This window comes from Cyprinus carpio, chromosome B9, assembly GCF_018340385.1.
Source record: "Cyprinus carpio isolate SPL01 chromosome B9, ASM1834038v1, whole genome shotgun sequence".
NCBI classification, from domain to species: Eukaryota; Metazoa; Chordata; class Actinopteri; order Cypriniformes; family Cyprinidae; genus Cyprinus; species Cyprinus carpio.
Genome location: NC_056605.1, coordinates 23001981 through 23014048, shown reverse-complemented (window position 1 = coordinate 23014048; position 12068 = coordinate 23001981). Strand labels below are relative to the sequence as shown.

Here is a 12068-nt window from a genome sequence, read left to right as displayed (position 1 = left end):
GTTGAAATGATGCAAATCAGATTATTTAGGCTGATGAGCACTCGCAGAAGGCTACATTTCTGGACATCTGGACACCTGGCACATTTGGCAATTACAATAATCTGCTGCCCTTGCTGGCTACAAAGCCCTGTGTGACACTGTACCATGAAACAATTAAAATTAATTTGGGTTGAGGAAAGAGCACATCTTGAGTCCACGTCAGGCCTGCTTATGCTCTGCATGACACCTTTTTCAATTATTCTGCTGCTCTCAAACAGAGCCGTTTGGGCTTCCAGATTGGCAGAAGAAATGAATGATCAGCGGGATTCGGCTCAAATGAATCTTCGCCCCACAGAGCATGCAGGACAATTTCTCTCTGACTCCCAGAGTAAAACTGAACATAGGCAGATCATATTAATTTTTTTTTCTTCAATAACGTGCAGCTAAGCACGTTAGGTCAATGTGAAAACTGCTAAGCTTGCTGTGTGTGGTTTGCATGCTGAATGAGCTCACAGGGTGCAAATGCTAACAGGAAATGGAAGCATCAAATAAGAGATTTAAACATTCTGACAGAACATTTGGATCATCAGTAAGGGTGAGATTTTCAAGTAGAGATTTTCTCTCTGGATTTCATGCCCAAACACCCCCAGCAATTATATTCAAGAAAACTGTGATGCTTGTTAAACATATAATATAACATATAATAAACAGAAGTTGTTACTATGACAACAAGGTCAAGTCCCCAAGTCAGTCCTGGTCTAATGGTTAGAAAGTTGGACTTGTAACCCAAAGGTCACGGGTTTGAGTCTCAGATCCGGCAGGGATTGTAGGTGGGGGGAGTGAATATCCAGCGCTCTACTGAGGTTAGACCCTTGAGCAAGGCACCAAACCCCCAACTGCCCCCTGGGCACCACAGCATTGGCTGCCCACTGCTTTGGGTGTGTGTTCACAGTGTGTGTGTGTGTTTGTGCACTTGGATGGGTGAAATGGAGATCACAAATTCTAAGTATTGGTTACCATACTTGGCCCAAATGACAAACAAAGAAAAATGTACATTCTAAAAACATGTATATTAAACCAATTAAATAAATAAAACATTATTTTATTTTGTTGATATGAAATCAGTAAAACTAAAGTAATTATGTTTAATTATACAAAAATTACCAACATTTAGATAATTACAGACCCACCTTGAGGTTGTCTGCTAGGATGGTATATCTCCAGATCAAATGGCTGGGCGCTTGTCTTCTGGATCACAGTTACATTGCGGCCAGTCCATTTATTCGCTCTGGCTAAAGTGTTGGTCCTCCAGTCTGTCCAGTACACACCACCTCCAAAGAGAGACACAGCGAATGGATGTGACAGGTACTCGTGCCCCCTGAGGATCTCGATGACCCCCGTGCCATCATACAGGGCTGAATATATTGCATCTGAGCTGAAGTGAAAGCGAAACATGAGGTGAGAATAGCACTCTGTGCCCATACCAACAAGATGTTACAATGATGACAACTTCCTGAGGGAAATACTGAAGATTCAAGAACCTTTTTTTTTTCCATACATATGGCTACATACACAATATACTTAAAATGCCCATTTCTAAAAAAAACTGCTTTTGCTATTAAAGTACAGCATAAGAATAAATCTAAAATCTCATTCATTCCTTTTGGTTTAAACGTGTTGAGGGGGTTTTATATAATGTTTGCAAATCATACCTAACCTAAAAAAAGCCTTGAGCATTTATGCAAAACACCTAGACTTAAATTCAATGCTTCTTGTAAATTGCACCAAAATATAATTATTCATTTGCATTGTGAATTTCCCGTACCGAGCATCTGTCCACACTATTCTCCTTTCCTGATGGTCTAGCGTGAGTCCATTAGGCCAGGCTCCAATCTCCATGTCCTTATACACAACATGTCTTCCACTTCCACTCATTGACGTTGCCTCAATCCGAGGAAAAGTGGCATCCCAGTCGGTCCAAAAAAGAATGCTACATACAGAAAAAAAAAAAAAAGGTTATAAACTATTCATCTGACCATACAGCACATCAGTGTAAACATTTCAATGTAACACTTTAGTATAGGGACCAATTCTGAATGTTACAGTAACTAGTTGCTTATTAACATGCCTATTATTAACATATTGGCTGTTTATTAGTACTTATAAAGCACAAATTCTGCATGACCATGTTCTACATCCCTAATACCTGAACTTAACAACTAAAAGTTGTAGATAACGGTTTTTATATTTTCAGTATTTACTTATTACTGAACTATTAAGACAGATCTCTACAGCTGCTTTGAAACAATACGTATTGTGACAAGCACTATACAAATAAACATGGTTTGACTTGGGAAGTATAGTGCAGGGAGCTGCTCGGAAAATAAAGTTACCTGCTAAAATATAATTAATTTACAGTGAGCGATGCCAGTGGTTACAAAACTAAGAGTGGGCACAAACCTGTGAAACTGCTGCATTGGAGCAATAGAGTAGTGAAGTGTGTGTGTATGAGAGCTGTGTGTGCCACTTTACATCATGAAAAAGCTTTAAAAATTGAAATGTAAAATAGGTTAATTTCAAACTATTATTTTTATATGCACACTGTAAGGTTCAATGAAAACTGTCTGCCAGTGAAGTCAATGTCAAACATGAGGGTTCATTTTTAACTGATGTCACAGTTCTCTGAGATGGCATGAAATAAAAAGGGCACATTCTAATGTGGGTATTATGGGGATTCTAAAATGCTAAATACTTGCATCAAGCTCATATGCTAATGAAATATGTGATCATGTTCCTGCATCCTGCCTCAAAAACAATTCAATTGTCAGCCAAACGTTTGAGGTGCATGGTAGGTAAGCATACAAAAAGGCTTTACATGAATTTTGCTTCAAGGATGTAGCCTTCTCCTTTTCAGAAGGCCAATTAATTGGCCAGTGGCATACAGTTATTAAACCAGGCTTTCAATGAATAAAAGAGTTGCTAATTACAAAGACGGCTAATCCCTTCAGAACTACAATACATTTTCAACACACCTCTCTATGACACAGCTGTATGGGGCATTTTCAGAGTAACTATGTAATGAATTTGGTGCTTTTTAATATGTGCCACACCGCCGAGTGTGAAAACAGTCTTTGAATATTTTCCCTAATTGTTCTTTTCAGCCTTCAGTGAAATAATTTACAGTATGTCATCCAACTGAGCACCAATATGAGCTCTAGTTGGACTGCAGAGATACCTTATTTCTCCTATTTGGGTAGCTCACAGGTTTGGCAAAAATGTTTCAGATGCATAAAACAGGCAAACAACCACAACTAGGACATATTAACAAAAAAGGACTGATAAAGAATATAAATTAATTATGTATTTTATTCTCATGCATCATAAGCATCACTGTACTGTATTGAAAAATACTTTTTTTTTTGGGAAAAAAAAAAAAAAATGTGAAGAGAAAAAAAATATGTTATATTTTTATAATTTTTTTGTGATTTTTGTTTTTTTTCTATTATATTTTTACCTATTCATTTCTTAAATCATAAATTTTAGACAGCGAATGTACCAAGTGTTACTCTTTGTTCCTTGTTCCTGTTACTTTTTTTTTGTGTGTGTGTGTGTGTATTCACATAGCTAATGGGACAAAGACACCAAGGGTCAGGTTTACTAAACAGGGCAAATTAGCATTAGAAGTGTAAAAATGTTCAGTCAACAGTGACCGATGAGGCCCAGAGGGTTAATAAATTATTAAAATGAATGTAAAAAATTATCTAAATCTAAGAAATAACTGGCATATTGATAATCAAAACATAAAAAATAGGTTATACTTTTACATTTTATTTTTTTAGCCTTCAGTGGAAATATGTGGAATAAAATGTTCAATAAATCTGGAATTAAGGAATTAAAATAAATGTATTTAATGTATTAAAAAATGAATACAAAATTGCCATATTATTTGATCATCAAAATGTCTGCAAAAAAGCCTCTTTTTTTTTTTTGTTTATTTTGTATGTGAGTGTTATTTATTCTTGTTGGTTGGTTGTTTGTGTGACTTTTCTGAGCTCAAGCTGTCATATTTGAGACTTTCTTTTCCCAGCATGCCTCTGTAAGAAATGTAGAGCTGAGCAAGAAAAGAGCACAGCCGAGAGTAAAGCGACAAAAAAGGAAACAGAACACAACAAATAAACAGCAAGATGCAGCGCGTTATTCTAGAACTATCATTAGTAACAGATGACAAACAAGTCCCCTGAAATATGATTGCTCTGTTATGTACCCAAGATAGTCTCTATGAGGACAAATTACAGTAAAAAAAAAATAAAACTTCCTTTTTTCACTGTTTGCTTCTGTTATCGTGGACATTGCTGAAGGGAATGTGAAAAAGAAAAGCAGACTAAGAGGAAAGAAAATCAGGCCGTGGTAAATTTTGTATGAAAGTAATACACACCCCTGTCCTGGGTCTACAGCCAGCGCTCGAGGGTGCTCCATGCCACCGGCAATCAAAGTCGTTCTCATTTCCCCATTCAGCCTGGCCACCTCAATCTGATCCAAGTTGCTGTCTATCCAGTAAAGGTTTCCTGCAATCCAATCCACTGCGAGTCCCTCTGGGGTGGCCAAACCATGCTGAATCACAACCTCGACCCCGGTCACACCTACAAAACAAACAACTCGTGCTAGTTCATGGGGTGGATGGGGTTTCCAATTCAGCACAGCAAAGCATTCTGGTTGTTTTGAACTTCCTTTTGAAGTGTTGAGCTCTTCAAAATGCTACTCCTTGCTGAAAAGACCAGCTTGAACCAGAATTCATTTTTATGCCGTTAGTCGTGTTCTTCACCAGAAACTGATGCAAGTCTTTCTGATGAAATTGGACAAAGCAGGCTTGCTAGTTAAGCCAGTTTAAGGGAAAATTTAAATAAAAAACTAAAACTATTTCTAAAATTATATATAAAAAAATGTTTTCAGCATGAATGAAATAAAGTTAGAGTAAACTAAATCTTGAAAAAAAAAAAAAAAAAAAAAAACATTTCAGCAACCTGAAGCTAAAATTTCTAGAAATAAATAAATAAATAAAAAACTACTAAATAAATAAAATAAATAATAATAAATAATAATTAAATAAAATGACAAAATCACAAATAATAATAATAATAAAAAAATACAAAAAATTTAACTAAAATTAAATTGAAAACTAAAAATAAAGGCTAATTCAAATAATTAATAAATACTATACTAGTATATCAATAATACTTAAATAACACTGGTTCCAAGCCTGTATCACTTTCTCTCTTCTGTGGAAGACAAAATAAGGTATTTAGAAAAATGTCTCTTTTCCGTCCATACAATAAAAAATATATATTTGGGGCTGAACTATCCCTTTAAGAAGCCTGGTATGGACACCAGAATATCAACAGCAGGCGATCAGCATCCAAACACAACATTTGCTGGTCTTTTCAACAGAGTTTCTGAAAATAACTCTGGAGAAGAAAACACTGGTATTAAAGGAAAGGTAGTTTTCCCTCAGCAGTAAACAAGATTTCTTTTCAGCTATCTATAATCCAGCTGTTTGCAATTATTCTCAGCTGTGGAGGGCTTTATGAAATGCTAACAAAAGGAGAGAGCAATAGCTGCACTGGGGGCCTGTTCCTCTGAGAGAAAGATTTAGATGTGTGCTTAATGCAGCTTCAAAATAGTCTTCAAAACAATACAAGGGTGTTTATCAGTTCCTTCAGAGCTTTTCTGTGTCATTCAAAGAGCCACTGCGCATTATGTATTGCATTACTGTTCAGGGGACGTGACCTGCATACTAGGAATGGGGAAACAGAATATCTACTCAAACTAAAGCTTAGGTTAAACAAAGGGCGAGTGGGAATGGGACATCAAATTGGGAGTTCATTACCCCCAGTCTCTGAGAGCTTTCCCCGATAGATCTTATCCTCCACCACGTCGGTCCAGTAAAGCAAACTGCGGTTGAAGTGGAAGTCGAGAGCGATGGTGTTCCTCAGGCCGGGCACAAGTAGGCTGTAGTCACGTTTATGAAGGTCGATTCGTCTGATCTCATGCCGGATAGAGAAGATAACAAAAGCCTCAAAGGGATCGGAGAAGAAACAAATTGATTATTAGCACCTCACACCTGTGCATTAGAGGTTACAAGAGCATCGGGCTGTGTGTTGAGGCGTCCACCATGCACATTTTTTTTTTTCTGTACATAACACCTAATTAGTCTTTTAGCTGATGTTTTTTATGAAAAAGATTTACAGGGAAATTAACTTTAGAGAAACCTGAGGATAATGGTAAATGATATTTGAGTCGTCTTTGAAGAGAGACAGAGAGAGAAAAAAAAAAAAAAACAACAACTATTAATTAGGTCAAAATACAAGTTCACAAGTTCTATCCAATCACCCAGTCATATATAAAATGTAAACAAAGAAACTATATAATTAAGAATAATATATTAAGGCTGTCTGGTATAACAAGAACTTACTCTCAAGAGCTATATATGTCACAAAATCCATAAAATACACACAGATGCTTGCTGTCATATTCTGACTAATGACCCAAATTCAGATTCCCTGAGACAACTTAAAAGCATTTGGCAGGCATGCTGCTGTAAAGACATTAGCTTCTCGGTGGGAAGCTCCTGTCTGCATATCCCGCTGTCATTGTATTACTGTTGCTCTTATTGTTGTGTACTGTGGACAGATCCACTATGGATGGACAGGAATGCACAGTGAAGTTATTTCACTGAGAATCATAAACTAGTCAAGAAAAATAATACTACTTTCCTGTCGAATTTCAGTCAGTAAAATTTCAGTCTGTTCCCCACACAACACTATTGTCATAACTGCTTATGATATTTTATGGTGCTTTTGTCGTAAATTCCTGGACACATACTGTATGAACTTCTGTTGCATTGGAAGACCTGTACATTTTTCACTTTTTTTATATGATTTATTTATTTATTTATTATTTTAATTGTTTTTATAAGGGCTGTCAAATCGATTAATATACCTATATTTATTCATAAGGGCTGTATATATAATATATATATATATATACCTATATATATATCATATATATATATATATATATATATATATATATATATATATATATATATATATATATATATATATACATATGAAATACTGTTGTATTGCTTTATTTTTATATATAAGATATAAAAGAGTTTAACCAGGCCACCAATGTCAGGCAATTCTAAGAGAAATATATATTTTTAAAGTCTGAGGAATTTAAATACCTGTGCTGTGGCAGCTCTCTCCATCTGGATCAAGTCTCCAGCCAGGATAACAGGAGCACTTGACAGTGGTCTTATGCTGTTCGCATATCTGACTGCATTTCAGGTGAGCAGAGCAGTAGTCCACTGTCTCGCATGTTCGGTTGTCAGAGCCAAGATGGAGTCCGGTGGGACATGAACACACCACCCCTTTGCTGGGGATCACTGCACACTGGTGACTGCAGCCCCCATTACCTTGCAAACATTTCTCTGGAACAGACAAGAACAGTATGAGTGAGGACAAAAACAGAATCAGTTTGAAAGGCTGGTGATATGAAGCCATGTTTGCAGGCATATGAGATTCAAGGTGTGAACTGAAACAGAAAAGCCACAGATGAACAAAGACCAGTGGTATTGTTTGAACATTTGCACAAGGCTAGAAGCTTATCGCTCTTTGCTTCAAAAGTTTTGGTGTGTTTTTCTCAACTAGGCCATTATTCTGACCTAATCAACATCACCAGCCAAGTGTGTCACAATAATAAAGAATTGCTTTATTCATGAGGCAGATTCAATGAGAAACCACAGGTCTGAATTATGACCGACTTAAGCCACTGCGCAGGCCAAACAAACTCATTCAAGGTGGAAAATAGCTTTTTCTTAAGTTTAAAACTGGGTCTCCGATACATCATCTCTTTTCAAAACGGATCAGACAAACTCCGGTACTCTTAGACTCTCATCTCTAATGGATAAGCTTTTTCCTTTCATCGAAGCACCGGGTTCTTTTTACGGGAGAAAGACAAAGGGGAGGGAACTCACAGCTTGCAAGGTCTTTTTGCCTCTACTGATTATGATGATCCCCTCTGCGGCCGCAAAGAGAGAATTGAATTTTCTTCACAGGGGGCCCTGAAGTCTATGTGGAGTTGAAGAATAGCTGCTTCCCAAAGGTCACAAATTGCATTGAGTCCTGCTGTGCTGGTCCCAGTCAGTCAGTCACCTCAAGGTCCATTGGCACAATCTAATTGGCAATAAGAGGCCCAAGCCAAACGCAGGTCTAGTCAGACAGATAATACACCTCGTCCTCAAAACATGAGCGATGGGCTCCCATGGGTGGCTGCTGGCAATGCACTGAAAGTCACTGAAATGTTTGTCTAGTCGCATTCTGAGAGAATTATACACCGGTGACTCTCAAGAGACACTTTCCCAAGTGAGGGCTTCAGAGGCAAACAGATCCTCATGTTTAGCTCTCATTCAGACGGGCTTCGTGTTTTTCTTGTGTTGGTAGCTTACAGAGCATGTGCTGGTTTTCCATTACACTCGCTCAAGGATGCGACTCAAAGAGATTCAAGTAGCCCTGAGGGACATGCCATGTGGGCATAAACACAGTATTATCAAAATCTTTTCACCCATGGAGAGGTAAACACAATGCATATTGATTTGCTCAAGTGTATGAGTCCGAATCTATACAGCTCAGGTATTTTATTCTCATTGGTTAGTTAGTGTTTTTCATGGTTTGGCTTCCTGTGTATTGACAGAACTACTCCGCATGACTACTTCTCATTCAACCCATCCAGCATTTCTTGCAGAACTGACCAGACTTCACGTAATAGCACAACGGATTTCAATTAGCATTGCACACAAGGTGTAGTGAATGCGGCTGTGAATGAGGCTGTGAATGCAAGCATTATGAACCCAGTGATAAACATTGCACACTTGCAAGACTGCGACACTTGTATTGATTAAAGACCAAATGAATTCAAAAATCAAAGTTGTGCGGCCCTTTAGACCATGTCTGTTAGCTCTGCAAAAAAAAAAACACCTTAGCAGACATTCACGGCAATGTATACAAATTTTGTCTAAATGCTGCACTGTGCCACGGAAAGCCATGCTTTACACCAGTGCTGTTACTGTTAACTCATACTGAAACCATTAAAATAAAAATAAAACAAATATTAGATGAAAAACTAATGCCTTGGCAAAGTAAGTAATCAAAATAATAATTAGTTTAAGTTGAAGCACTCAAATTACAATAAACAAAATTAAAAGGAAATTAAAGCTACCCTGTATATAGAAGTATCAATAACAACAACAACAACAACAATAACAACATCAACAACAACAACAACAACAACAACAACAATAATAATAATAATAATAATAATAATAATAATAATAATAATAATAATAATAATAAAACCCATATCAGAATTATTGAAACTTTAAAAATATAATGAAACCGAAAATAATAAAATAAAACCTAACTTTAATAAATATTATAATTATATATAAATAATAATATAATAATATAAATAGTAATAACACTACAGGAATTTTACCATGGGTTAAAGGAGGTTCTTAAATGTAAACTCATAAAACCACTTTGAAGCTTATTTTGCTGATATGACAAAAGACGATGTATAATACGTAATTTGCAATGATAAATAATAATAAAACAAATACACTGAATTTTTTTTTCAAAGTGGTAAATAATAATAAAAAAGACTAAGAAGATTTTACAAGAAAATATTATTTCATTAAATAACGTTACTTGCCATTTCCTTATAATTGTTTTGTGAAATTCACTAGTAATGTCTGAGTGAAAACTGTTTGTAGACCATCATTTTTTTTCAGTGTAATAATAATTGGAATCAATCATTATTCTGCAAAGTAATACAGTTCCTTACCCTAAGTGCAGTCTGTTTACAGTTGCTAAGTAACATAGACACACTAATGTAGAATTAGCAGTCACAGGTGCAAATTTATTCGGCATGGCTCATCCAATCAAAATTTTGAGTTGAAATAATTCATATTTCATCAAATATTGAAGCAATACAGCAGATGAGCCTCTTATCAAAGCCTTGCATGCACTCACCACAGAAAGGACCCTCATCGGAATGGTCAGCACAATCGTTTCTCCCGTCGCAGATCTTGTTGGGGGGCAGGCAGGTGCTGGAGTCATTAGCACAGGGCTGAGTGGGGGGCTTACAGAGGGAGGACTCACACGACTCTTCATCCGAGCGGTCTTCACAGTCGTTGTCACCGTCACACACCCAGCTCTTGCTGATACACTTCCCTGGGGACACAAGATTCAGTCAGACCGCTATATAAATCAAACTGTCAGGCTTAATTTGTTGTTTGTAGGTGAGCATGAAGATAAATCTGGGTAAATTTTAAAAGGTGGCGGAACGTCAAACTGGCATGACGTCAGATGAATAAAGAAGCTTTAGCTCATTTAACCCTCAGAGACCCACTGCAACATTTGTTTAAACCTTTTTATTATTAAACATTTATTTTTCACACAGTGGAGCTCATTCATTAAATTAAAGATGCTAGATTTTAAATTATTTTTTAATTTAGACAAATTACACTTTATAAAGTAACAGAAGGCTGCTGAGATACTGAACACACTGAGGTTTCAGGCTTCTTGCTCACTGTGAAGGCTTTTATAAAGGTCAAAGCAACTGCACTAAAGTCCTATAAATTTACAGGGGATCAGCGCAGGGTATGAATACCCCAGGATCATGAGGATTTAGAGGATGTCAGAGAGATGCTTTGAGATGAATGCATCCAAAATTTCAGCCTCCAAGCTTCCTGTGAAGGCTTCGTTCAAAGGTTTGGGGTCTGTAAGGATTTTTTTTTTTTTTTATGTTTTTGTCTCTTGACTGATCAAAAATACTTGATCAAAAATACTTGATCAAGTATTTTTTTTTTTGATCAAAAAAAAAAAATACTTTACTTTTTTTTTTACTTGATCAAAAATAAAGTATAATGGTACTATTGTGAAAATATTATTATTATTATTATTATTATTATTATTATTATTATTATTATTATTAGTTTTAATACAATATTCAACATTTGAAGTGGATCAAAACCTTTGATCAAAGTTGTCCTAAAACCTAAGACCAAAATGCGTTTCTTGTTAGGACATCTTTGATTAACTTCAAATTTTGACTACTGTATATATTACAACACAAAGCTGTATGGGTGTACAGGTATATATATATATATATATATATATATATATATATATATATATATATATATATATATATATATATATATATATATATATATATATATATATATATATATATATATATATATATACACACATATATACATATATACACTGCACAAGTATTCATACCCTTATCTGGGACAGTTGAAATTTATCTCAGGAACATTCATATTGCTTGTACTGTAGATGTTACTAAACTTAGAGTGAAGTTAACCTGTGGCAAATTCAACTGAATGGGTATGATTTGGAAAGGCAAACACATCATAATAAAAACAGCTGATAATGCATATCAGAGCAAAAACCAAACCCTGAGGTCAAAAGGACTGACTGTAGAGCTCAGAAACAGGTTTGTGTCAAGCCACACATCTGGGAAAGAGTTCAGAAAAAAATTCTGCTTCACTGAATGTTCACAGAAGCATGTAGTCTCTGTTACCCTTAATGGAAGAAGTTTGAAACAACCAGGACTCTTCCTAGAGCTGTCCTCTTGGCCAAACTGAACAACTGATGGAGAAGGGCATTGTCTCGACTGGTGACCAAGAACCAGATGGTCACTATAGTTGAGCTCCATGATCATATGTGGAGATAGGAGAAATCTACAGAAGGACAAATATCAATGCAACACTCAACTGATCTGGGCTTTATGGCGGCGTGGCAAGACTCGATCCTCTCTTCAGTGAGGACTTAAAATTTGCAAAAAAGCACCCAAAGGACCCTCAGACCTTAAGAAACAATATTATCTGGTCTGTTGAACCTCAGTTCCAAGCATCATGTTTGATGGAAACCAGCTCTGCTCATCACCTGCAAAGTACCATCCCAAAAGTAAAGTGTGCTGGTAGCAGCCTCATGCTG

The 12068-nt window shown here is 36.2% G+C and overlaps 1 protein-coding gene across 1 annotated transcript in view; it reads right to left on the bottom strand.

Annotated features, from left to right (window-relative positions):
• The window catches only part of lrp1bb (low density lipoprotein receptor-related protein 1Bb), a 247096-nt gene that overhangs the window by 84518 nt on the left and 150510 nt on the right, over positions 1–12068 (bottom strand). Inside the window, exons 22-27 of the mRNA XM_042731628.1 lie at positions 10071–10271; positions 7229–7471; positions 5864–6064; positions 4415–4619; positions 1805–1969; positions 1170–1414 (exon numbers count right to left, since the gene is read on the bottom strand). Coding sequence (XP_042587562.1) covers positions 1170–1414; positions 1805–1969; positions 4415–4619; positions 5864–6064; positions 7229–7471; positions 10071–10271 — 1260 coding nt within the window. The remainder of the gene's footprint in view (positions 1–1169; positions 1415–1804; positions 1970–4414; positions 4620–5863; positions 6065–7228; positions 7472–10070; positions 10272–12068) is intronic.